General features: G+C 48.8%; 6 protein-coding genes across 6 annotated transcripts; 2 read left to right on the top strand and 4 right to left on the bottom strand.

The window, feature by feature from the left end:
• Nucleotides 1-1,167: 1,167 nt before the first annotated feature.
• On the bottom strand, nucleotides 1,168-2,855 carry DFJ58DRAFT_773814 (uncharacterized protein). The gene is made up of 4 exons (XM_041389349.1): nucleotides 2,658-2,855; nucleotides 2,577-2,597; nucleotides 1,565-2,528; nucleotides 1,168-1,488 (listed from the first exon to the last, which is right to left on the bottom strand). Exons 1-4 carry the CDS (start codon nucleotides 2,742-2,744, stop codon nucleotides 1,304-1,306), a joined length of 1,257 nt encoding a protein of 418 aa, XP_041246807.1. The 5' UTR covers nucleotides 2,745-2,855; the 3' UTR covers nucleotides 1,168-1,303.
• On the top strand, nucleotides 2,856-5,004 carry DFJ58DRAFT_905111 (FAD dependent oxidoreductase-domain-containing protein). The gene is made up of 9 exons (XM_041394936.1): nucleotides 2,856-3,308; nucleotides 3,365-3,373; nucleotides 3,429-3,730; nucleotides 3,785-4,156; nucleotides 4,207-4,341; nucleotides 4,362-4,421; nucleotides 4,469-4,507; nucleotides 4,559-4,668; nucleotides 4,732-5,004. Exons 1-9 carry the CDS (start codon nucleotides 2,927-2,929, stop codon nucleotides 4,838-4,840), a joined length of 1,518 nt encoding a protein of 505 aa, XP_041246806.1. The 5' UTR covers nucleotides 2,856-2,926; the 3' UTR covers nucleotides 4,841-5,004.
• Nucleotides 5,005-5,620: 616 nt separating this feature from the next.
• DFJ58DRAFT_773811 (O-methyltransferase-domain-containing protein) lies at nucleotides 5,621-7,016 on the bottom strand. The gene is made up of 8 exons (XM_041389348.1): nucleotides 6,883-7,016; nucleotides 6,655-6,835; nucleotides 6,480-6,601; nucleotides 6,245-6,427; nucleotides 6,163-6,187; nucleotides 6,073-6,114; nucleotides 5,821-6,021; nucleotides 5,621-5,772 (listed from the first exon to the last, which is right to left on the bottom strand). Exons 2-8 carry the CDS (start codon nucleotides 6,820-6,822, stop codon nucleotides 5,659-5,661), a joined length of 855 nt encoding a protein of 284 aa, XP_041246805.1. The 5' UTR covers nucleotides 6,823-6,835; nucleotides 6,883-7,016; the 3' UTR covers nucleotides 5,621-5,658.
• Nucleotides 7,017-11,016: 4,000 nt separating this feature from the next.
• Nucleotides 11,017-13,124, bottom strand: DFJ58DRAFT_773803 (S-adenosyl-L-methionine-dependent methyltransferase). Its single transcript, XM_041389347.1, has 9 exons — nucleotides 12,876-13,124; nucleotides 12,654-12,818; nucleotides 12,547-12,597; nucleotides 12,449-12,494; nucleotides 12,372-12,405; nucleotides 12,223-12,323; nucleotides 11,991-12,173; nucleotides 11,801-11,942; nucleotides 11,017-11,743 (listed from the first exon to the last, which is right to left on the bottom strand). Exons 1-9 carry the CDS (start codon nucleotides 12,968-12,970, stop codon nucleotides 11,370-11,372), a joined length of 1,191 nt encoding a protein of 396 aa, XP_041246804.1. The 5' UTR covers nucleotides 12,971-13,124; the 3' UTR covers nucleotides 11,017-11,369.
• Nucleotides 13,125-13,167: 43 nt separating this feature from the next.
• On the top strand, nucleotides 13,168-19,926 carry DFJ58DRAFT_773801 (CNH domain-containing protein). Its single transcript, XM_041389346.1, has 23 exons — nucleotides 13,168-13,631; nucleotides 13,686-13,869; nucleotides 13,922-14,469; nucleotides 14,523-15,037; nucleotides 15,093-15,407; nucleotides 15,458-15,511; nucleotides 15,572-15,648; nucleotides 15,699-15,762; nucleotides 15,817-16,122; nucleotides 16,173-16,486; nucleotides 16,536-16,599; nucleotides 16,659-16,964; nucleotides 17,013-17,282; nucleotides 17,334-17,457; nucleotides 17,509-17,567; nucleotides 17,617-18,046; nucleotides 18,100-18,177; nucleotides 18,229-18,314; nucleotides 18,362-18,523; nucleotides 18,571-18,699; nucleotides 18,749-18,846; nucleotides 18,903-19,024; nucleotides 19,075-19,926. Exons 1-23 carry the CDS (start codon nucleotides 13,394-13,396, stop codon nucleotides 19,554-19,556), a joined length of 5,025 nt encoding a protein of 1,674 aa, XP_041246803.1. The 5' UTR covers nucleotides 13,168-13,393; the 3' UTR covers nucleotides 19,557-19,926.
• DFJ58DRAFT_839088 (uncharacterized protein) lies at nucleotides 19,858-20,460 on the bottom strand (the record flags this gene model as incomplete). Its single annotated transcript, XM_041392496.1, has 3 exons — nucleotides 19,858-20,040; nucleotides 20,097-20,333; nucleotides 20,386-20,460. The coding sequence occupies 3 exons, from the start codon at nucleotides 20,458-20,460 to the stop codon at nucleotides 19,858-19,860; spliced, it is 495 nt and encodes a 164-aa protein (XP_041246802.1).
• Between the last annotated feature and the right edge of the window lie 5,627 nt (nucleotides 20,461-26,087).

Genomic DNA, 26,087 nt, shown 5'->3' with positions numbered 1-26,087 from the left:
GCAAACTGGAGGGCGCCCCCTCGCATCCCTGATCAACGACAATTTCGAGCGCCTGGAACGAGTTGACAACAACTCGAATCGCTACTACTGGAAATGCAAACATTGCGGCGACACTGATAACTCATCAGGTACTCAAATCCAGGGTCATTACAACAGCCTACCGGGCCATCTTATCAAGCGCTGCACCAATGTAACTTCGTAACGTTAACGAAGTTGAAGTGCTCGAGGGAAATGCTTTTGATTTTGGCGAGTTGGATCGGGTCGAACAAGGAATAATACCACAGGCTATTCGAATTCTAGATGAGGTTGAGGTGGTTAATTACAATGGCGAGGGTGGCGGATGGGACGAGGCAAAATATTGATGTCATCGTTAGGAATGTCGTATACATAGTCTACAATGTACATAGCGCCTAGAGTTTTGCCAGATTTTCCGGTTATATTGTCACCGACAGAGCCGCACGTGATGCAGCAGGAGAAGTTCGTCTCAAGAATCAAGAAGGCTCGGACTAGGAACGAGAACGAGGCTTCATATACATATTGGGTCAAAAGAGTCAGGAGGATATTCAACGCGGGGAGAAGTATCAATACGGAGGATCAAAGGAGAACGTGTATGAGGCATGTAACGAAGAGTGATTGCGTATAAGGATGAGTACGTCGTCGATAGTTATATCTTGACAGTTCGCCCGAATAGCGGCGCGGACATTTCGATGATTGGAAATAGGCATGACGGATGTCGATGAGAAACCAAACATGATTTTCATCTTGCAATCACTGATGAACCAGAGCGACATATTTGCCAGCTGGAACTTATTGATCTGCAGTGGCGGAATATAACTGGCAAGCAGATTTCTGCTGTATCGCCCCGCAATTACCATCTTGTCATATGCATAATCTAGAAATTAATTTAAATCATCAGTCTAAAATGTAAGTTACCTTGCATGCAACAGAACGTCCTGGAGCGGCCCACCATTTTCATCGCTCTAAGACAAATGGTCGGTTCCCAGATGCTATATTTGATTGTAAACCCTGCCAGGAGGAGCAGGCTTATCGTTTCGGAAGTCAGTGGCAGTCAACCACCCGAGTTCCGTCACTTTTTATTCATGCCACGTCTGCATTACTCAGCTTTACAAAACTTTCCTTGCATCTAGATGCGATACATTTTCAAATGGTGTTTCTAGTTTACCAGAAGCCGGTGGCAGACATCGAGTTGCTCAGTTGTAAACAGACTGTGGGGTAGACGGTAGGCCATGAGAGGATGAAGGAGATTGTGGTACCCTAAAACACTGACCAACATACGTAACGACTAAAAGTGAACGCAAGTAATCAAGTCGCTCACTACATTAAGCGAAGGAACAAGGGCAACATATTCCGCTCGCTGCTCATCTGTGGTCCCAGTCCCAGAGCCTAAAATCAGGGTCTCCAGGGCGCAATTTGACCGCATCAGGAATGCCTTAAACTCCACATGAGGCCACGGTTCCATAAAGCCAGCTTCAAACGTGCGCAAATTAGGGAGTGAGAGAGAGTCGAACAGGTCAGATAATCGGGGTTGGGACTGCAAAATCACCATTGATGCGTAAGGATTGAAGTCCAACATGCATGAATGGCACCAAGGCCTGGATGCTGCGGAGCGATGTGCGAATCGCTAACGAGGAAAGGTCGGGACCTAACTGGAGCAAGCGGAGAACTGCGTTTGGTTCACGTATAGCGATTATGACATTTGTCAGGCGGGCCCATACGCGACTACACAAAGACACGTGTCCGAGGTCGAATGAGGGCCCTATTATCTCGAGGCGCCGCAGAGTTATTGGAAGTCGAGATATGCATTGTACAATAGCTGACCCATCTATTCCCATTGCGACGATGGTTAGCTCCTGAAGTGCTGGGATATCAGTTAACATGAGTTCCGGTTGATTGGCGCCGAAGGCAAAATTGATGAAGAGAGACGAGATTTGATGTATATAAGGCTGAAGAAAGCTTCGTAGTTCAGAAGAGTGCCAATTTTTGCAGCAATAGAGTTTTAACGATAGCGGATGTCCTCGTGATCGCTTGAGCCATAAGTCATAGTAGAGGACTTCATTATTCCAATCATATCTGCGGTCAGGTGCGACAGATAGCCTACACCACAAACTGGGTGTGCCCACTGCAACGACCCTCCATCGTTGGCATACTCCAGTCAACCACATAAGAACTTCTAGATCTGATGGCAGCTCAGAATCATCGGAGTTTGTGAGACAATGGTGAAAGATTTCCGACAGAACCTCAGTCGGCAAGCGCCAAAGCGCCGATCCGTGTCTCTTGTGCAAATTCAAGGACTGGGCGATCTTGTCCTTCCTTTCAACGAGCTGCTGGTGAAGATTGTTTATATTTTCCACAATGGTTTCCAGGTCCGAGAGCTCGAGTAAAGCTGCATCTAGCTGTTGTCGGCGTTCAGTGATGAGGGCACCGATGGACTGGTCTTCGAGCTCAATGGCAGAGTAGTTCACATTGAGGAAACGGGCCTGTGAGTACGCGGATTCGAGGTCTGGCATCTAGTGATCATGAATATAATGACATCCGATATGTGGCGGCAGACATACGGTTACTTGTGAACGTGCGAGCTGAAAAGAATGAACATTAGTACATGCAGACCGCGAGTACCTACAAGACTGGACACTTACAACGTCTTGCAGTGAAGTGATAATATCAGAGACCGAAGAGAACTTTGCTTTCGAGTTGGCTGCCATCCCGCCAATTAATGCCTGCATGTTGTTTGCCAACGTCCGCGAAGAAAAGGTTTCGAAGAGAGCGACACTAACAGAAAATGTACAAAGTTGAACCAAGTCACCGCCACTTGAATCTTGATGTTTGTGGTTGTAATTCAAACACCTTCGGACCACGGCAGGCTAATGGTCATGTTATCTTATCTTCTGGACTTGAGTTCACGAAAATGAAAGACTGGACCTTTCTCGTTTTCTGTTTTCTTCTCAGCTGGTCGATAATGCCTGTTAACCCTCAGATACTCGGTAAGTTAGAACATTCTCAGAAGGTACTCGAGACACCGCCATTGGAACATCCAACTCCTCCTGCTAAACTCCCATCTCACAATCCAACCCGCTCTTTCTGGATCGATTCCTCCCCGGACGCAAATCCACTCGCTGGTCATGGTAGCAAAGATCCTCTGCCTAGTGAGGCAGACATCTGCATCATCGGGGCTGGTATCACTGGCGTTGGAGTCGCGTACCACCTTATCGAACTCTTGAATAATGCCTCGCTTTCTGTCAAACGCCCGCTCAGGATCGTAATACTTGAGGCGAGAGGATTTCTGTCAGTTTTTCCCAAGCTGATTGTGAGTTTTTCGTACGGTGCTGACGCGTTTCAGGCTCAGGAGCGACTGGTGCGTGGAGCACTAAGTGTTTCTTTAGTTCCTCGTGCAGAGAATATTTTTGTAGGAAGGAATGGTGGACATCTTACGCCGGCCGCTTTCCTCGAGTTTTCTCAGCGTCAGGCATTATTCAACACGGCTGAGGCAATTAAGTCCTATGAACTCGAGCAACACACCGCTTCTCTGCTCGTCAAAATCATAGAGGAAAATGGCTGGGCAAGCGACACCGACCTCGTGGAAGGTGGACACATAAATCTCTTGTTCACAGAGAAGGAAGAAAAAGATGCGCACAAGGACTTCGATATGGCACGTCAAGCACAGCTCAATCTAGATGATGTGGAATGGCTCTCGAAGGAGGAAGTCGAGGAGGTGCTCGTTCTCGCTAGCCATCTCTCTAGTCTGACTCAACGCACTCATTACCAGGAATACGGTGCCCCTTACCCAGGATTCCGCGAGCCAGGGCATAATGTCTGGCCGCTGAAACTCGTTACGAAGCTGTACCAGCATGCTCAAGCACACGCTGGGCAATACGCCTCCCTCAGCTTGCACACTCGGACGCCGGTGACTGCAGTCACGCACGAAACGACCGATAACTCTTCCACCTATACAGTCGTGACAAACCGGGGTAGCATATCGTGCTCCCGCGTCGTCCATGCCACGAATGCGTACTCCTCTTATCTCCTTCCCTTCCTCGCAGGTCCAGCTGGAATTATACCCACTCGAGGACAAGTAATGACCACCCGTGCTTCTGTCGGTACAGATCAAATCAAGACACCAAGCTGGAGCGGAAACGAAGTAAGCCACTCCATCCTAGCCCGTCTTGTCGTGACCAATCTCTCTTTTAGGGCTTTGCATACTGGTTCCCCCGGCCCATAACACATGACACCGAAAAACCGTTGATTATCATCGGTGGCGGCCGGGAAGCCGTGTCACCCAGTTACGAGCTATATGTGGACGATGACTCCCAAACTCACCCGCTTGTTGGGAAGCGCTTCGCGAGTTCTTGCCGTCTGTATTCGAAGGTAAATATGACCCCGATTCAGAGCCTGAGATGGAATGGGTAGGTACTCTTTTACGTGCATGAGGATATCCCTAACGAGGGTTTAGACTGGCATCATGGGCTACACGAAGATGGGAGACCCGTTTGTACGTCTAAGCAACTCTTGCAGCTACTGTCGTTGATGTGTCCCTCGCCAGGTTGGTCCCGTAGCAGAATTACTCGTAGCCAATCCAGACGGGGACCTGTACAAGAAACAGTACATCGCTGCAGGATATACTGGCCATGGAATGCCACGCGCATTTGGATGGTAAGTCTTATATTGTGTGGCTGTACCATCTCGGACTCAATTCATACATGATATGGCTGCCAGTGCCGAAGTCATCGCGCAAATGATTTTTGCTGAGATTTCTGATAAAGAGTGGAAGGAGCCTGATTGGCTTCCACAGCGTTATCTGACATGGAACAGACGAGTCGAGTAAGATCTTACGGAGCGTGATGTTGTGAATTCCAAAAAACACTAGATATCATATGCTTGTATTCAGTAGGCCATATCGAGATACCCGCTAACCAGGTCATGTAACACACTTAGTTGCAGAATATTTCCACAGAATCGGAGTCTCGAACTGATGAGATCTTTCAAGGTACCACATGACGGATTCGTCAGCTAGGACAAACTGGTACAACCGTCCGAAACTAGCTAGGTGGCCAGCTGTATCAGATTTAGTGCGCGTGATGCATATTCGGTATCTACATATATACGTCATGCATGGACTTCACGTTATATATTGTCTTACTCGTTCCCTCTGTTTTTGGGCTCAGCTACTCATTTGTACTGTGCTACATAGTCAACAATAGCAGCCGAACTCCTCAACCTGTCGAGTCTACCGTCCCCTGTTACTCGTCCGAAACTTTTCGGTTCCCTGGAATAACGCCTCACGTCAGAGAGGATCAGGTCATCGTCTTGTGTGTTTGCACCAGCAGGTCTCCCTGAAGAGCCAGTCTGTGGAATCGCGCACTCGTTTCTCGTACCTTACTGGGTGGCTCGACTACAGAGTAAATATCAGGATGAGGTGTATGTTTGTAGGAGGGCGCAGCTTGACAAAGGCGTCTGGTCCGGCTCTTTCGGAAATATGAATTTACCGCTGGAAGCTTGAAGTCTCGGAACATGAGTGGCCTTAGTGTAATTTGTAGGACAATGCGCAATGGGGCACATGAAGTTATATGTCATTGATACCGGGAGCATCCATCTAATGTGCAGGAAAATTGTCATCACTATGGGATCCAAAATTCTCTGTTGTTACAACAACCCTTGTGCGTCAAGTGCACACTCAATAACGGAAGTGTGAGCTCGCAGCGAGTAAACCTTCGTAATGCGGAGCCCGCACCCTTTAACAAGGTTCTCCCACTCACGCTATTTCATCTTCAGCAACGCATAGGTCAAACCTTGTTTGGTACGTACCAAAGACCTCTCGCAACCGTTCATCATGGATAGCATATGCACTGAGTACCCGCTGACTAGTTTGGACGCTGAACCAAAGTGCGATGGAACACAATAGTCGGGGTGTTTATCATCGCCGTCCGGTAAGAATAATTTGGCACTCGTTGTAGCAGTCGAGTCTACGTTCGGGATAGCTACCATGTCGATGATGAGTATTTTGGACTGTAAAACATGTCAGATATAGCATATTGATATGTTGATCCGGCTATTTGCCTTGGGGCCCAGTGCGCGAGCTACGTTGCCCAATATTGCGGCCTGGGGCAAAGTCAGCTGTGTCACTTAAGTAGGATGCGCGCCACCAACCGCTTCTTCGTCAGGCCAATCATGCCTTTGGTATATAGGACTGGGGTGAACAAAGTCAGCGCCGAAGGGGACCAGCACTCACAGTATATGACGCAAGATAAAACTATACTCGTTTCCGATCCGTGGTTGAGACTGGAAAAGATCGTGGGCTTCCACCTTGAGTGTACCACTTTCTATATCACGAGGGCGGCGTTCCTTCATAATCGAACTTGTCAGTGCGACAACATTCTCCATGTCTTGCACGATGGCTTGGAAGGAAGGATGCCTACCATGATTGAGAATTCAAGAATGCTTGGAATATGATATATATAACTTACGCGTCTAGGATGGCCGAAATTAGACCGCCCTCTCCTCCTCCACAATCAACAATGATGGGCGTTTCCAGTTGTTCCCATGAGTAGTCTGCCACAATACTCAGCGTAGACATGTCACCAAGGACCTAGAACAGCAAAAGTCCAGTAAGCGCTGTGTAACTCTCACAGACATACTGACTTGGATATGATCCGCCAATGGAATAAGGCCCTGTGGATTTTGTATGACCCAGGAGAATCGTTGCAAGGGAGTCTTGAACGCGATCTGGAAAGCAGTCTGCGCTGGAGAACGCGAGAGTTTCCAATCCGATTCCGTTACCCAACATGGCATGGTTCCGACTAATGACATAAACCCAGGCGTACTGCTTGACTTAGTCTCTTGACGGGCGTTCATACGGTGAAAACATACGAAAGGTTCAGTCTCCGACCTGCGTGACCTTTGATGAAAGTGCGCGAACATCTGTTTAAAGCAAATGAGGAATCTTGGGTCTCCTGCACCCAACCGTTGGCTGCACAGCAGCGGAGAATGGGAACGAGCTTTTGAGAATCCAGTCCAAATGTTGAGGCCAGTTCAGCAGCTGGGATACCTTTGGAGGGATTTGACAAGTCAGACAGGTAGTCGATGATACTGGTCTTGATGAGGGTATCGAAAGAGGCAGCGCTATACGCTGAAAACTTCTCGTCCATGCGCTTATCCAAAGGGGGCTGGATAAGGTTTTTTAGTTCTCCCTAGAAAAGGTGCTCAGATGAATAAAAGGCAGGGCTCGGTGATAACCAACCAGGCATGCTAGAGGAAGATTCATGAAGGTTAGGCGTTGGTGAGTGTAAAGCATAGCGGCTTACCTAGAGAGAGGAGGCGAGCATTAAACAACGCCGTGCTGGGGAGGTAAGTCGTTGGGTCATCCAACGGGTGTTCTACTGAGCTGTGTTGACTCAGGGGAGGAAGCTGAGAGCTGTCCATCTCCTTGCGGAGGGTGTCAAGTGCGAAGTTCAAACATGCTTGAAGACGATCAAGTTCTGCGTGGGCCATGGCACAGGTACTGGTTGTGGGCAAGAAACAACTGATCAATAAAAGAAACGCTGGCGTGTATGGTCGGTTACTCCCTGCTTACAAACACCGAACAGAATGGTGAAAGACTCGGGCATTCATGAGATAAAAGTGGTAATACAAATGATGGGAGGATACGATAAGTCACTATACCAACGAGCGCGGGAGCAGCTTGGTATAAAGTGCTGGGGGCTAGCGAGGCCCCTAAGATCGGCGGGCCTACCCAACGATAACAGATGAGTCCGTGGGGTAGCTTGCGAGGTACTACTGTTGTACCTCTTAAAGAGTTGAGGGAGAGGATACTGACGACGGCGGGAGAAAATGTTGGGGACTCTCGGTTTAGGACCGGTGGGGGCTTACCCTCCAATGAGAATGTATGAGTCCGTGAGGTGGCTTGCGAGGGCCCTAGGGAGATCTGGCGGGTCACAGAAATGGGTTTTGTCTTCCAACGAAACGGAAACCAGGTCTAACAGACCATGAGAAGCCTCGGAAAAGTGCTGCCAATGGTGGGTGACTGGTCGGAGTAAATCTCTTGATCCGGGTTTGACCCATCAATGCATCATATTGGATGCTTAGCCGAAGCTGATCACTCCCGCTTTCCATACTTAGTATCCAAATTGGTAGCAGATATGTGTCAAGTATCTGTAAGCTCGTACACGAAATGTGCGAAGCTTGTACATCCGCCAAGTCACCTGTGTGCCTGCGTATCGCGAGCAAGGCAAGAAGTGGTGAAGCTTTGAAGAGCAGTACGCTACAACTTGAACAAACACTGACTGGCTGACTAAGCTACGCTGGCCCTCGCCTAGGGGTGACCCCGGACCACTTGAACTCGGCCGACGTACATGAATTTTGAACTACGCACCGACAGTGTTGTTGGCAAAACTCGGCAAAACTGGTTGTGCCCGGTCCTCGGCAGAACTCACGCGAAAGGGGGGTGGCAAAACTTGGTAGAACTCCAGGATATCCAAGACTCGTAGAGACGTAATTTAGCTCTCTGATAACATATTTTGAATTCAAGAGAACACGCAAAACGACGTCCCCACTGATAACTCATCAAGAGCGCACATTCTGTGATCTCGAATACGATCTGCACAGCGGTGTAATCTCTTAGTTGACACATTTGAAATACTCGGCAAAATTCATGCAAACCTTCGCACTCTGTGACATGCACACTCGTGAAGAGATTGTTGAGACTCCACAGGATCTTGAAGCATCCTTCGCATGGGCACCTTCGCTCTCGACTGAGCCTCGCAATGCAGATGACCTTCTCACTGGTCTAGAGAGTATCTCGCCTGACGACATTGCCGCTGAATTTGCAGCTCTCGAAGAGTTGAAAAGCATTGACGAAGTTGAAGTACTCGTGGGAAATTTTGATTTTGACGAGTTGGATCGGGTCGAACGACCACAGCTGTTCTAGATGCCCCCCACACTACGCACCGATCATCCCCCCTGCTATGTCCTAACTAACGATATTCCTCCGCTTGCCGCCACCCTTATAATCCCTTTTCTTTCTTTCCATGATTGATAGTATAGGCTACTCTCGCATCTTAAGCACTGTCTCCACCCACCAATATGATTGTGCTGCCTACCATACCCTACTACCGTGACCGCCTACACCCTGCAGCAGCTGCCTCCTGCCTCCTGCCATCCCTACCCACCTTACTGCGCCCTCTCGCGTTATTTCAGTGAGTTGTCCTCTTTCTCTTACTAAAGTCAATTTTTCCTACCTTCTTCTGCCCACATTTACCCGCTTGCATTTTCTGCACTCAACTCCATCCATGATATGTTTTTTCTTCTATCTCTTCCTTTTTATATATCATACCTTGTGCGCCCGCTGCTACCTTGTGCATGTGAGTTTTTTTCATTTCTCGTCTTCTAACTTTTAGTAGCCTCCCACTGGCACATCATCTTAAACCGTACCCCGCCTTCTCACACAATATTGCATTCTCGCGCCTTCTCGCATTGCCATCAATTTCACTTTTTCTCTTGTTTGTCCTCCACTCTGCCGCTTCAACCCATCATGCATCACGACTCCTTTCGCCTCGTCACCTTTTTTACGTTCAGTACTTGCCCCTCCTATATCTGTATCTCAACTTACATTCACACTTTATTTCTGTGCTTGTTGGCTATAACCTATAGCCTGAGTGTACTCTAGTAGCTACTGTAGTGCAATTTGATGTGCCCATTATTATTGTGATCGAATGCGAATGCATACAAATTCATTACCCGTGCAAGGGACCACCGGCCCGGGGAAGCACAAAATGCATCACGAGTTGCAATAACAGCATGGATTGAATGTCGCCCAAACAAGGGTCTACCGAGAGATATAAATATAACAAGGCTTGTAGGAGTAAGTATAAATCCTAGTCGCGTGCACGGACTTATATCGTAGCTCAGTGCTCACAAGTCTGTCAGTTGTTTGTAGGTAATGCCCGTTGATGGGAAGGACTGAGTTGGCGTGCAGCCCAACCTTATATATGCGCTCATCTAAAGGCTAGTTAAGGTTCTTTACTTCTTCCTAGGAGAAGCGCTCAAATGAACAAGATGCAGGACTCAGTTGGTAACTAACCAGGCGTGCTTAGGGATGATTAATCAATTATTGGTGGTATAAGTAAATGGCGTACCTACAGGGAGGCGGCAGGCTTCAAACAACGGTAGGTAGATTGCTGCGCCTTCCAACGGGTTCTACTGAGCTTGTGTTGGCTCAGGAGAAGAAGCTGAGAGTTTTCCATAGGTATCGAGTGCGAAGTTCAAGCATGCCTGGAACCGATCAAGTTCTGTGTGATGCGATTGATTGGCAAAACATGTCAAAGTCTCCTAAGCCTGTATAGGATCACCTGCCTTCCCTTGTACACTCGCACCCCACTAGCGTGATCCTCGACTTCCGAACCGTCAATATCAGCGGATATACAAATATTATCACGATTGCAAGAAAGCTGGCGCAAAGCAGTAGGAGCGAGATTGATCATTCTCTATCGCTGGTAAATGTGATCCCTATCATAGAATTGAAACTGTTAAAGCGGTCAGTCATCTGCCTCTCCTACATAAGGCTTGTATGCAGCTGGATTTGCACCTTATAACCTCCGCTTCAGGATATGGATCGAAAGCTGGGGGATCCACATTCTATACTCGCCTACATGGAATCACACGCCAAAGAAGCGGAATCAGCCAAACGACACGGTCCTCGATCAACCAATGACCCGGTTGAACATTTACCTACTTTGTTTGCATCCCTCCCGACTCCTGTACCGGTTGCCTAAGGCAGCCGAGTACGCGTTAAGTATTTGAACATAGAAGTAGCACCACACAACGATAGCTCATACACAGTCATCTCAACAAAAGGCAGCGCGTCTAAAACGGCCGGCAGGAACGTCGCGAGCCCGAGATGCACCCGAGACACTGGGGGTCTCTAGTATAGATTGTAATGTCCTACATAGAGTATCACTCTGCAAAGGACAGAAATTGGATACAAAAAAAAAAAAAAGCTGGGGGATCGTTCAATTTGGAATAGGCATGACGGATGTGAAACTCTAAACCAGATTTTGCATTTACTTATTGGCATCACTGACGCACTAGAGCGTATGAGTTTGCCAGCTGGAACCTATTGGTCTGTAGTAGTGGAACATGATTCGCCACACCACCATCTTGTCATAATTCAATTCGCCAGAAAAAGTCCAAAAGGTAGATCACCTTTTGCAACGCCTGAATTACAGAGCCACCTTCGTAGCTCATCGCTCTAAGACCGATGTTCGATCCTCAGACGTGTACTTGATATGACCCGACCAGGAGGAGCATACATACGCGTTCAATCACATAAGCTACACCACTTTATTCATGCCACATCCGCATCACTCAGCTTTACGAAATTTTCCTTGCATCCAGATGCGATACATCTTCAACTGCCGTTTCCGATTGACCAGAAGCCGGCGGTCGACACCGAGTTGTTCGATTGTAAACAGAGGGTGTGGTGGACAGTAGGACAGAGGACGAAGGAGGTTGTGGTGTACGTCAGAAGATGGACCTGAAGAGGGCAAGCTGAGAGTATCGTCAAATCCTAAGTTGGGGGTGTCCGCTGGCGTGTGTGAGGCGGGACTGGCAGTTTGTGATGGCGCAGGTAGTGACGTTGGCTCGTTATCTTCATCTTCGTCTACAATTTCTGTCATTGTTGATGTTTTCTGAGCAGGCGAGGCGCGGGATCCGGTGAAGATCAATGCAAGCTCGTCTGAATACAGCAACAGAATTAAGAAACTTGGTTGATTGAGTTTTATTCGCGACGTACCAAGCTCAAAGAAATAGACTCGTGTCTTATCACCCCGGATGTAAAAATTATCTTCAAGGAGACGACCGGATTTGAATCGCAGCTGCGTGAGATCATGTCTACCATAGTCGCGGAATAATACAAGCCCGCCAGGCTTGAGCATCTAATGGCAGGTGATGAAGTGACCGTCTCGGTGAAGCCATTTAAATACCTTATGGATGTTAGCGATAGCTTTGCCCCATTCGTCCGGGTGGAGCGCACTGAGCACGAACACCAGTATAGTAATGTCCACAGTCCCTGGCTCTACACCTGGTGGTAGCGTGTCCAGTGAGGATAAATCCCAGACAGCCGCTTCTATCTTGCCAATAGGCGGGGAGCTATAGAGAGCATTTGTCTACTCGTGGACTGAGCCGAAGACACGAGGATAGTTAACCTGTGCATACCTGCACTAATTTGACTGCATGGGATGAGTAATCGTAGGCGCGTATGATAAGATTTGGGTTTTGGTTCGCCGTTAGGAGCGGAAATGCAGCATTGCCGGCGCCTATACAAGGCTTAGGTATATTTCATCAAAGATAACACTAGTACTCACCGCATCCAATCTCGCAAATGGTTATATCCCCTGCCTGACTACATAAGATAAATCATTGATGAAGTACAATCCCTTACATCTGGTTCTGCCGCTGTCAGCAGCTCTGGAAATTCAAGATGTAACCTTCAGCTAAAAGGGTGAGGGTATCACCAAGGACAGAAAGAGTGATGCCTACCATTTTCTATTTCGGAAGAAATTATCGGCATTCGTCTTGTAAAAATTATCCCTATCAATCGAAAGCGTCAGAGCGAATGGAACGATGAAAAAACGAAACTTACGAACCAATATTTCGCAGGTTTTGCATTATAATTTTTCTTGTCGTCATCAGGCACTGGAGCAAGACGTTGCCTTGCCAATGATGCAGTTATCGTTTCAGTTTGATCTTCAGGGGGCGGAACATGGTCCCAAGCGTTCTGGGTCCAGACATCAGAGTCTTGCGTAAGAAATCTACACATTTGATGCATCAGATCAGGTATTTTCTGTGTTAATGTTCCTCATGGTTACCTGGATCCAAAGGGGGGTTTCTCAGCGTTGATGTCGTGCACCGATGAGCTTAGCTTCGGTATGCGCACAGGTTTGGCTTCCAGTGAAGAAGTCATGCGGAGCACACGGCACAGGTCGAGATCCTGATGGTGAAAGAAACGGTTTGTCCAGACACAGCAGCACGCTCTGGTGCAAATTATACCCTGAACGCGATCGGGAAAAAAAAGATCAGTAAACGTGGACTGCCAGTGGTCACTGCAATGGATGAGTTTAGCTCCGGATGTAACCGAAATCCGATGCTGATTATTGGCTAGGCTTCCTGAGCGCCCACCAAGCAACAGTCTCGTCTTCCTACCCGTCCAACACTGGGATCCAAGTTTTCTGATAACACAGAAAATTGTGTTCTGTCGCTGTTCTTGACATCGACCACCATCAAAATCTGCATCTGGTTGGTCTCCAGGTAGTATCAGACTGCTGCGCAGCCGTAGGTCTTGATCGACTTGGCCAACCAGTTCCCAATTCGATAATTGACCGGAATCATGTCTGCTCCCCAATCCAATGGTCGTCCTCCTCCACCCGGTGATGAGGATCTCCAGCATCTTTATGATGAAGTTTGGCGGATCTTTGGCGAAGAAACAGCTTCCCCAACCGAGCGCTCGCCAACAAGTGCGGTTTCTGCCCATACACACGAGCCCCACTCCAATAGTTCATTCCACGACGTTAACATGACTATATCTCCTTCGTCTTCAATCAGAAACGCCCTTAATCGTCCTCCTGGTGCGTTCTATATTCACTCGCATTGTGAGTGAGTAACCTGACTATGGCATACAGTACCTGCGCCCCAGCGACCGCATTCTCCTGAAGTACGCCCACAACCTGATACTGCGACCTCTCCTACACAGAGGAGATTGAGACCACTTCCGTTGCCTCCAGGTGCTTCTTTGAGTCCCCAGCCTCATGAACAGCCACCTCCAGTTGCAAGTACTTCTCGCCCTGGGACGGCCGGAGTTGATGGGTATGTCATCACATATTTCATTCCATTCAGGAAGTTCTCATCACACACGCAGGCGTCGTCAGCTTCCCCAAGCCCCTACGGTGCAACCCAATGGCTTTAATGGCAGCCGCCCACCCACAGGCTCTGCAACATCCCCAATTTCATCAACAAGTAAACCAGTCGCTACTGGCTCTCATGCTGACGGGCTGCCAAACATACATAAAGCCGTCCCTGCTGTTCCCTCGCACACCAATGGAGCGTCTGTTAATGGTGTGGATGTGTACCGTTTGCAACAACCAGATAGCAGCCTCGATGTGCAAGGCTACGGTGTCACCGTCCCGCCCAAACCATCCCCTCGACCTCCTGGCGCTTCGGCTCCGAACATTCCGGGTCTCGGCAATATGTTTGATGACTTCTCGATCGACCATAGTCCAGACGATATGAAGAACCGCCCATCTCATCGCCCTCAACAATCTTCTGAACAATTTCGTCCTGCGGATGCCTACCCCCAGCCTCATGGGCGATTGCATCCAAACGATGGCATCAATGGTCCTGCACCGTCTGCTCGGGTACATGATTTGCGTCATCACCCTTCATCATCATCCGACTATATCCCTAATTGTAAGTCCACACCAAAACGAGAAACTTTGATCGCTAACTCACACCATCTGTAGATCATCAAGATACTGACCCCAAGCTAGGCCGTGCAATTTCTACAGGCTCCACCACATCCTCGTTTGTAGCAGACTCATTAGGTCGCAATGTCTCAGTGACGACAGCAGCCACAAGTTACACTGATACCGACGGTCCAACTGCTAAAGTTGGGCCAACGATACTCAGCAGGGAAGGGTCCTACGGGTTCCCATCAGCGGGCCCTTCGGCACTTAAATACAGCCACGGTCACTCAGATTCTGGCAGTGGTGGTTTCCAAGGTGGAAGCGTGGACTCGTTAGCGCGTGCCCGTCCGAGCGTGTACAGCGGCACAGCTGGACCTCCGCTTGGCGACCAGGAAGAAGAAGAAGACGATGATTACTTTGACTCCGAGAGCGATGATCCAGATCCAGACAGATTTGTTAACTTCAGCTTGTTATCGCACTTGGCCGTCCGCTTGCGCGACAAGGTACCTCGCGGCACCCATGTGAAAAGCAGCATCCCTTACCCTCGTGCATTCACCGGGAAGGACATCGTCGTAAGTCCGCTGCTAGAATTCTGTGACAAAACTTGACGTAATGCTGCGGTTTCAGTCTACCATTCAAAGCCAAATCCAACGTGAACTGCTGATCAATCATGGCGTTTCGACCACCGATCGCCGTGCTGCCCTTCAGGTCGCTCGGAGTTTACAACAGCAGTTATTTTTCTACGAAGTTGAGTGGGGTCAGAAGCTGCTGCAAGATGGTGTCGAGGACGTGTATATGTTCCTGGATGACCTCGAGGGCAACTCTGAGGCTCACCGAGAGAGGGAAGAACTGCCAACAGCAGTCATCACTTCACTCACTCGGTGCTATGCGTCAGGTTGCAATGAGGACGACCCATGTTATTCGTTTGCTTGTCCACGTCGAGTAAGTTCCTGTGATCCCGTAGTCATGAGTTTGAGCTAATGTTTCTGTAGCAAGCTGGTCGGATTGTCGATTTAGGTCCCGTAGCCGAACCGGAAGTACACCACGTAAGTCACCATTCACGTTTGATTGATTGAATTGAACATCGACTATTGTCTCCACAACAGCAAACCGAAGACTGGTTGAGTACGGTTGATCCCGGCATCCTTCACACTCTTCCAGAAAGTGAAGTTCATCGTCAAACGTGAGCATCTTGGTGAACTTTGTTTGGCGCTGTACTAAAGATCCCACTAGCATCATCTATAAAACTATCACTCAGGAAGAGCAATACGTCCAAGACCTGGACACCGTAGAGGCGGTCGGTACCTTGTGTTACTTGATAGTTCCGACTCGCCTAATTTCCTCGTTTTAGCTGTTCATTCGGCCACTGCTGAAAGCAAGTCCTCCTGTCATGCCGGCTAATAAGTTAGACGAGTTTATTGAAGAGGTTTTTGGAAACATCCTGGATCTTCGGGAATGCAACAGGCGGCTGGTGGAAGCCATGTATGTTCGGCAGCGTGAGCAAGCACCAATCATCCAAAGGATTGGAGATGTGTTTTTGGAGGCCGCGAGAGAGTTCCGGTTTGCATATCCGACATACGTCGGACATCTGCCCCTCGCAGAAAAGCGCTTCAAAGATGAGATCGAGTCCAACGCGGACCTTCGCTTGTTTCTCGAGGTATGATATTTTGTCTGAAAATGAGGAGTCGTTGCTAGACTGTTTTGTAGGAGTGCTCGCGACAATCCAAGCAACAGGAAGCTCGTCGACTGGACTTGAAACACTTCTTATCGCGACCTTCTGAACACCTGCAGAAGTACCCCATTGCGCTGGAGGCGATCATGAAAGAGACAACTGAAGGCAACCCAGACGCGTACTACCTTGCAGAAGCCATCGAAGCCATCAGGAATCTTCAGAATGTTGCACAGCTCCGGACGTTCCAGACTGCAATGGGCAAAGGTCCTACTGGAAAATGGGAGTGGCACGATATCGTAGCCAAGGATGTTCGAGAGGGCCTTAGCAAGGCTGAGGCCAAGCGCCAGTCGTACGTTTGTCTTCCTTTGAGTTGTTATGAAATGCTCATTTTTGTGCAGCATTATATTTGAACTGATCAAAGGCGAGATGGCGTACGTCAGGGATCTAGAAAATATCGAGTTGGTGTGTTGTCCTTTGCAAGTACTCGATCTCAACATCATAGCTCATTCTCGCCACCACAGATTTACATCCAGGCCCTGCGAGAAAGTGATCCTCCAGTCGTTGGTCGTGAGAGGCTGAACGGTTTTATCACTGACGTTTTCCACAACTTTGCTGAGCTTCACTCGCATCATCGGAAGCTCCTAGACCAACTGCATGATATACAGCGCGACGAGCATCCAGTGATCAGGAGTATTACAGCACCTTTGTTTGACGCTGCTTTGAACTTCAGGGATGCATACATGGAGTACATCCCCAACTACCCTATCGCTGCCTATCGCATCGATGACGAGATGGCTAACAACATCGATTTCAAGACGTTTGTTGACGTGAGGCTTGTTCTTTTGCTTCGCTTTACATTTCTGACCATCATGCAGCAATGTGTACGGCATCCGGATGCTCACCGCCTAGACATGAAGAGTTTTATCAATCGTCCTATTCCTCGATTATTGCGGTACGAACTGCTCTTGAAGGGCATAATGGACGAGACACCTGCTACTCACGAGGATCGTGAAGCGATCCCTCAGGTCCTGGAGATCATAAAGGCTTTGGGCAAGGAGACCGAGCCGGGAGTTCAATCAGCGAAACAGAAGGTTCAGCTCTGGTGCTATAACTCAAATTTGCAGTTCAAGCCCAACGAGTCCGTTGTTAGTCTCCAAGAATTTTGTTTGCCATCACGTACTGAACGATTCTTGCAGGACATGGATCTTTTGAATGAAAACCGCTCTCTTATTCACGCTGGCAAGCTGCTGCGACAACCCGACACCGGCTTTGAATGGAATGGATGGACCGAGCTTTTCGTCTTGCTGTTCGATAATTACTGTAAGTTTTCCAACCCTTGTGTTGTATCGGAAAATTCACATCCAAATTCAGTGGTCATGACCAAGACAAAAGAAAAAGACGGTGTGACAAAATATAACGTTAACCGGAGAGTGAGTGATTGTCAGTATGGGATTGTATAATATCTCACTTGTGGCTTAGCCCATACCGCTGGACCTTCTTACTCTGGCCAGCTTTACTGATCCCCCGACACAGCGCAGCACAAGCATTCTACGTCTCGGCCTTGGTGGAGGGAACAGGCATGTAGAAGGCGGACCCTCTCCAGGTAGCGGTGTTCCTGACACCGCTAATGATTCACGTCTTGTATATCCTTGTACTATTCACTATAATGGCCGGCTTGGTGGTTTGCATACCTTATTTACGGAGTCTCAGCAAGCGCGAGCGGAGTGGAAGCAGAAGTTGGACGAGGCCATCGGCTTGCGCAAGGTTGTTCAGGAGTCAAACAAAGTCTTCGAGCTGGAGCCGCTCAGTACAGACACCTTCCTCGTGCCGTCCATATCTTCAGCTGCTGTACCATCTTGGAACCACGAGAATTCCCTCACGGGCAAGGTTACTTGCTCTGTTCCCTTTAGTGAGCTCAAAGCCTTTCCTTTTTCCATGCGTCTTACTGATACGTTTTTCAAGCTACCGCTGATGGACGAGCGTTGGTGGCTATTGGTTGTGCTGAGGGTGTTTGGATAGGTTTTAGACATGATTCAAGATGTTCGTGCACTCGTATTTGTTCTCTTTGCAGACTGACAAATCCTACTTTAGCTATGCGCCGTGTATTACATCTGAAGATGGTGACACAGTGTGCAATGCTCGAGGATTTCGGTATGTTCCTCGTACTTGCAGACAAGGTATTTCTATTAGCAATTACCATCACAAGATACTAACCTGCAAATAGGCTCTCTTTGCATACCACATCGAGGCTCTCGTTCCATCATCCCCACAGAGCGCTCATACGTCTCAGACACCACAGAGGGTTAATGGAACTAGGGACGTTCACTTCTTTAGCGTCGGCAACCAAGGTGGACGAACGCTAGTCATATACATGAAGAAGAAAGGGGTCAGTTCTGCGACATCCCAAGACGGGCCTACTAACAATATGAACAGCTCGACAGCGTCTTCCGTGTTTTGGAACCGGTGGTAGAAAAAATCAATGAAAGGAGCAAGGCACCAGCGTCGTTCACTTCTCGCTTTGGTATACGGCCTGCGCGTTCAGAGTGGTTCCGATTGTACAGGGTACGCGGCTATTAGTGGATGATGTTGTTATATTGATTTTTTTTCGTAGGAGTTCTTCCTTCCCTCGGAATCTTTTGACCTGGTCTTCCTCAAAGCAAAGATCGCGATTCTTTGCACCAAAGGCTTCGAAATCATGGATTTAACTGAGTATGTCGCGTTTACCCCCTCACCTATCCATTACTCCGTTTTAAACATTATTCAAGTTTCAAGAGTGTCACTATTCCTCTACGTGACGATGGCTACGAAAGACTTGCAAAACGCGGAGAATCTTGCCGGCCAATGGGGATGTTCCGCGTGGAAAATGAATTCCTTTTGTGCTATGATGGTCAGTCGTTTTGATTTGATCTTTAGTCAGCGCTGATGGTAAGACCCTAGAGTTCGGTATCTACGTCAACAAGCACGGCGCACCTAGTCGCAACACGGGCACGATTGAGTGGGAGGGCACGGCCGAGCGCGTGGCAATCCACTGGCCTTATATACTTCTCTTCGACTCCCGCTTCATTGAAATCAGGCACGTATCGTCGGGTCTGCTCGCACAGATAATTCCCGGAAATGAGATACGCTGTATTTGGGACGGTCGTGGCACCTGTGCCCCTCCATCGACTGGACCGGAAAGCTTCCAACAAATGAGCCTTGACCCCCGGATTCACTGTGTCATGGCTGCGCCGGAGCCCATTCAACACGGCGCGGTTGGGCGCCCACGCTCAGTGGCTCAGCACGTATTTGAGCTGACACCTACGACCCCGCTCTATCCACCCGGTGCACCTGGATCACCCAACAACTCGACGTACTTCCAGCAGCAAACCGTTTCTCCCCCGCAGTCTCCCAACCTCCTTCCGATGACATCCTGGAGATGATCACATCACACAGGCACCCTTGATGCTCATCGCGCATTTATTTCTACACATGTACATCCTTGTGGATTTCTGTCTTTTTCATTTTGTTTTAGGAATTTACATAATTTGTACCAGTGCTCAGCAGTCTCCGCTAGATCGTCCTGTCGTTGTTTCCGGTAATCGATTTGGTGACGGTTATGGACAACATTTCGGATGAATGGGCATTAGCTATTGATAAAACATGTACTGCTTCAATGCAACGTAGATATCATAACAAGGTCGACGGTAAAACTGAAATATTCACGGACATCCACTAAATCCTCTAGAAGCAGCAACACGACCGGCTGCCTCCATGTTCCCCGGTGTCTACCTGCACTGCTACTGGTTGCTGTTGTCGTTGCTGTGGCTGTTGTGTATTGGGGTCCGGTTGAGTAGTATCGGGATCTTGATCTTCATAAGGCACGATGTTCGGGTCTTTGCCAGGAGCATCCGCAGCAACAGTACGCTGTATATTACGCATCAGACATCCAAGACACATTTAGGAAAGTCGACCGGTCGCACCTCTTTAGCCTTCGTGAACGGAACATCGACGACGGGTGACGTTGCATGATGGGACGATCGAGCGAATAGATGTCGTAGGTGGGTTCTGAAGGTGGTATCGGCGGCGACTGGCGGTGGGGTCGTAGGTGGTGCAGCTACAGGTGGAGGTGGAGGATGAGGGCTCCTCGTCATAGCGAGCTTCAGTCTTTTCAGACGCCCGTGGCGCTGTTGAGGTCGGGGTTTGGAAGCTTGAGAATGCTGTAATAAACGATGTAAGAAAGAAAGGAAGAAGATACGCTGGTGCACGCACTTGATGCATGCCGTGGAAGAAATTGGGTTCTGTATCATAGCCATCTTGCTCTTGCCCCGGGATCTCCGCCTGCATAACGGTCAGTAGCGAAAGAGTTGAGGAAGGGAGTGCATACCCCAAGAATACGGTTATCCTGCTCAGCGAGCGCACTACATTGTTCTTTAAATTCTGAGTGAAACGGTGATGAGTGTGGTAACCTTGGGTGACGACACTGTAATCTTACCTTTGGACCAATCAAGGCAGCTGGCCTTTGCAGATTCATCAATGGCGCCCATCATACATGTGTGTGCTTTGAGGGCTTCATCAGGTTTGCCTGCCGAAAGGAATGCCTGGCACAGTCTCTGGTGGGTAGTGAGATACAATGACTCGAGATCCCAGCCGCGCTGAAGAGGGCGATGGCCTGGAACACGCAATCAAGCAGAGAATATGCGAGACAAACTGAAGCTACCTTGATCAAGATGAGAAAATGGTTGGTGTTCGAATCTTGATTTGTGAACATGGACGCGACGTCGAATGCTATCCTTGCCTCCTGCACGTGGCTTTTTCCGCAGAGGGCGATGCCCTTGGAGATGTAGCCTGTCAGTGAGGGCCGGATGCTGATGGACTATGTCACGAATGAAACTAAGCTTTTAGGGCCATGATGGGTCAGCATAGCTTACCTTGATTGCATCATCGAGGGCGAGGCCCCAGGCGTGTTTTCGGGCCATAATGAATGACCGATTGGCATATGAAGTAAAGTCGTTGGCGTCGGTGTGAATCACCTGGGTGAGTAACTCTTCAGCGGTGTCCAGATCCCCAGCGATGCACGCATTGCGGACTGTCGTGATAGCCAGGATCTGCACGAACGATGCTCGAATTGCGTTACGAGAGTTAAGGATGGAAACTCGCCTTTGAATTAGTATCACTGGGTACTTCCCACTCTGAGATCGCATCATCATAACCTCCGCTGAGGATATGCTTTCCGTCCGCGGAGAAAGCGACAGATTGCGGCGGGGATGAGTGCTGGAAGATGGCGATAGTTTGTCGATCTGAGAGCCGCCAAAGACGGACATCGTTGTCATCAGATGCGGAAGTGACGAGGGTGCCAGCGGGACGAATGGCAATGGCGTTGACATAGCTAGTGTGGCCTTCCCAGGAATGACCGACCTGCTCCCAGGTCAATGGATCCCACTCTCGTATGGTAGGATCGCTATAATTGCCCGCTGAAAGAAGGCGTGTGCCATCGGGCGTCCACGCGAGCGACCAGTTGGATGATGTGTGAGCCTTGAAAGATGCGACACGTTCCCTGGTGCCAGGATTATAAATTTGGATATTGTCGGATGTTGCGATGGCAAGAAGTTCACCACGGGAAGGCGAATATCGAACGCAGCGGACATAACCACCACACTCGATTGGTTGTCCTTGCATCTGCCACGTTTTGGTACGCCAAAGCTTCACCGTCTTGTCCCATCCACCAGTAGCCAGCACCGCACCATCCAGAGAAAAATCCAGCGAGCTGACTTCATTGGTGTGGGCTTTTATGGGTTGGATGAGAGCTTCACCAGTTTCACCGTGCCAGATGATGAGCTCTCCTTTGTCATCACCGCTTGCTATTATTTGACCATTTTGTGATACCGCCAATGCCTGCACCCGACTGCTGTGCCCCTCCATTTTCTTCAACACAACGCCTGTCTCCAAGTCCCAGAGACGAAGGGTATAGTCGTCCGAACCCGTAACCATTCTTCGCTTATCAGGGAAAACTGCGACTGCGTTTACGCCCTGCTCATGATCTTCAAAAACTCGAATGGGTGTGGTGCTTGGAATGAGTTGTGACATTTTACTGGCCAGAGGTTGATGGTGCTGAACACGGTCGGGGAATTGTGGGCGTCTTTCTCTAAGCTGCCGCAGTTACATGTATTATGTGTTTTTATGCTGCTTCACTACGCTGACTACTTTGATTCCCTAGACGCCGGCCAAGACACAAGGTCCGTTCCAGCAAGTGACATAATGCTCCCTAAACCGCCTTCCTGTGTACATGTCTCCGAGTCATGTCTCCACAGCTTCCAGAACATATATTTCCTCCCATCCAATGGCGATAGTGCAGCAATTGCTACTTCATAGTCAATGTTTGCTGCATGAGTATCAATATTGTTTCCCGTGTCCAGCAGTTAATCCAACACTTCATCATGTAACCTGGCCAAGGGTACAAGTACTGCAAATAGTATCATCTCCTTATCTCGTCGATTCCAAAGATCTGCCTGTTCACCAGATGTAGCCAAATTTCTCTCATCATGTCTCCAATCCGCTTCTAATGGAGGAATGTCCGTATTTGAATACATGTTTTATCCAAATCTTAATTTTCAAAGGTGTCACTTTGCTTCCAACCCTTTACTCCCCTCATCTCGGCTTCTCAGCCGATCCCCTGATTTCAGTTTTTCTCGTTCTACAGCAATCTTCCCATGTCCATTCTTGTTGCAATCCTGCACTACAGAAGTGTGCAATATGATCATCACACTCTACTAACATCGGTGAGCTCTCATTGCAGCTAGAGCTGCGCGAGCCCGCATCAATTATTGACATGTCACTGCAGTGTTCAACAACGTTCTTTTATCGATCACGGACTACATGGGCCCAATCCTCGATCCCACCGAGATATCAATCGAGTATCACAACCTTCAAGCAATCTTTCACGGTACAAGAACTTTCAGGTCCAAGGTTTCGCGAATTCTCACCTTACGACCCACTGTAGACCAGTATAACGAGTCTGTAAATTAGGTCTTACGATGTGTTTTGAATTTTGATGCCCGTGCTCTCCGAGGTCTGACAGGACAACGACAAGATCAATTATTTGTACTGATAATTCTATTTTCTCAGTGCTTACTAGCAGCACCTTCACACCTTCTCAGCGCATTTGGCCATCTTTCTACGCTCGACCTCTTGCCTACGTACGTACGTGCACTACACCGGGCTCAGTAACAGCACCGAAGAGCTCTCACCCAGAATGTCTGTCCTTCTTTACTGCGCGTCATTCCCAACAAAGTGGATGTTCCAGTAAGACGATAGTACGTGGCTGTCTGTTCCGTTAGGGGAGTCGTAGAGGCGCCGTACTGCCGCCCGGGTGAGTGCACTTTTCTCTCGTGACATGTTCTCAATGACTGAATACATATCCTGCGTCCTACCCGTCGAAGATGTTCCTTGGGCCCCGATCTGATATCCATCATTATGGTAGTAATCCATGTTTTTATTGGTCTACGACACCCTCGTGCCAATGCACAATTTTTGGACAGCGAAGGATGAAAGGAGCGTGCAATGTTCACTCGTCGAAAGACAAGGTGACGCCAATTTGTGGATCACTGCCAACTTGTTAGTCCCACTGCCGAAAATTAAAGAGGAACAAGAAATGGTAAGTAGGGAAGCGACGAGACTTGAGTCTAATACACATGTATATATGATACGTGCTCAGAGATCCATAAACTTTGAAATAAAAAATACAATTACAATATTTCTATGGTCCTGACGTCCATCAAGTCTTCAACAGAAACTATGTCGTCGACCTGCCCAATGATATTATTATCCGACGCGATCCTCTTGTATTCTATACTGCCCTGCTGCGCTAGCAAAAATGCACTGAAAGGCTGCCCAAGGCGAACAAGCAACCGCAATGCTCGTGATTCTAGGTCAACCACCTTCCGATTTACGGGAGGACCACTAGACCAGCCGTCTGAAGGAGAAGAGGGCGGTGTGCAATAATCCTCCTCGCTCTCCGTATCGTTTCCAAAGTCAGACGGTTCCACATATTGAGGCGGTTCTGCAAAGTTAGGTAGCTCGAGGAGAGACCGATCCCAGGGATGGGCAAGGACAAATTTTTGCTCAGTGGGCCTTGTCGGCCAGAACTGAACCAGGGCCTCTTCGGTGGTGATAAGCAAGTCGTGAAGCCCGTCTGCCTTCACTCTATACGTAAACAGAGTTTCCGGGGCTGCACTACGCACTCGTCTGACTTCCCTAACATTGAATGCAATACAAGGCAGATGCAGTCTCTGTGCTGCGAAGCGAGGGGCGTTCACATTCTGAAGCAGGGTATAAAATTTCGAAGCGAAATCCACAGCCACCGTCTCTCGCAGTAAAGAAACCGATGACTGAATTTCATCTTCGGGTAGGGGTGGTAGCTTGCATGGTGGAGCTTCATATGAAGTGATGGAGGCTGGTAGACAGCTATTGAACTCTGATGATTTTCCGATCCAATCGAGGCCAGTGATATCACCCGACCGTGCCACGATCTCCTGCAGAAGCCGCCCGAGAGCTTTGTCTTGCTTCTCGCCATAATCTACAGGCAGGCGGACACCAAAGATGCCAAACAACGAGTATGCGATATCTTCCTGACGTGTGGTAATGCGGGTTGAGGCCCAATGGAGTTTCTCTCGGGCGCCATTCATACTAGGACGGAAGGCTGCAACGACTGGTCGGTCTATGCCCGTCGCGTCCTTTAACTCATGCATGATTGCGGCGGACTCCTTGTGGTTGGGAGTGCGATCATCAAGATAAAGAGTCCAATTGTTCTGATAGAAGAGAATGACTTTGGCAGCGATGAATTCTTGAACAGTCCATCCGCGCGTGTTCCAAGCGCTCTTTGCCAGTGCGCCAGGCTTTGACGAAGGCGGAACATCCGACAGGTAGACAATCGTGAGCGCGGAGTGGAGATACCAGACGAACATGGAGTTGACCGATTCTTGGAGTTCGACATTGTTGCTCTTATCGATGCAGCATGTATCGCTCCATGCCCAGTTATGCCCCGCATCACGAGCAGTTTTGCAAAAGGACCGCAACTTCGTCATGCCGCCAACCGGATCCAACTCCGAGTCATACACGCTCCTGCCCTGGATATCCTGCAGCAGCGGCTCCTTCCCTTCCCACCTGTGTGATAGCGTGGCATATTGGAGAAACGCCATCACCACTTCTTCGATGTGCGTCATGGGGAGGTCTAGATGCGCGATTGTTGATGACACGAGCTCCTTATACTCTATGCTCATTTTGAAGGCACTGATCTGCGTCTCTCGATCGCATAAGAGACCAGTGGTGGTGTCGAGTACACGGAGCGGAGAATTGTCGAGTTGGGCATCAATGACCCGTCGAATAGCACGTTCTACTTCAGAAGGTCTGAGATACTGCTGGCACAGCTCTGGAGAAAGAGTTAAACATGTTGGCGAATGTATTATTCAAAGGCTTACCTCGTTCCTGAACATGAGGTGCATCATCCAATTTCGACAGCATCATCTCGAAGGTCTGGATTGCTTCATCATAACGTCGTGCACCATGAAGCGCTGCGTGCTTCAAATTGTATCCAATATAAGACAAAGAGTCGAGTTCAATGACCTATGTATCGCCACAATGAGCATTGGTTATGAAATGATAGATGACATCATACCTTCTGCGCATCAAGAAGTGCTTCTATCCATAGCATCTTACCCAACTTTGCCTTACTACGATTTGCAAAAAGAGCATCAGATGCAGGATTCAGGTTGATCACTGCCGAGTATAGGTCAATAGCCCTGTCATAATCGCTCGCAGTGAGGGCGGCATCTCCGTTGGTGACACAGAGCGCAATGCATTCCTGCTTGAAAGCTGAGTGAAATATGGGTGAGGATTGTGGTCTACATGACACCATGGACTCTGAACTTGCCGTTGGACCAGTCGAGGCAGCTGGCCTTCGCAGGTTCGTCAATGAC

The sequence above is a fragment of the Suillus subalutaceus genome (genome assembly GCF_016647625.1).
Source record: "Suillus subalutaceus strain FC151 chromosome Unknown DFJ58scaffold_23, whole genome shotgun sequence".
NCBI lineage: Eukaryota > Fungi > Basidiomycota > Agaricomycetes > Boletales > Suillaceae > Suillus > Suillus subalutaceus.
The sequence above is the reverse complement of the archived record's forward strand: the minus strand, read 5'-3'. Positions and strand labels throughout refer to the sequence as shown.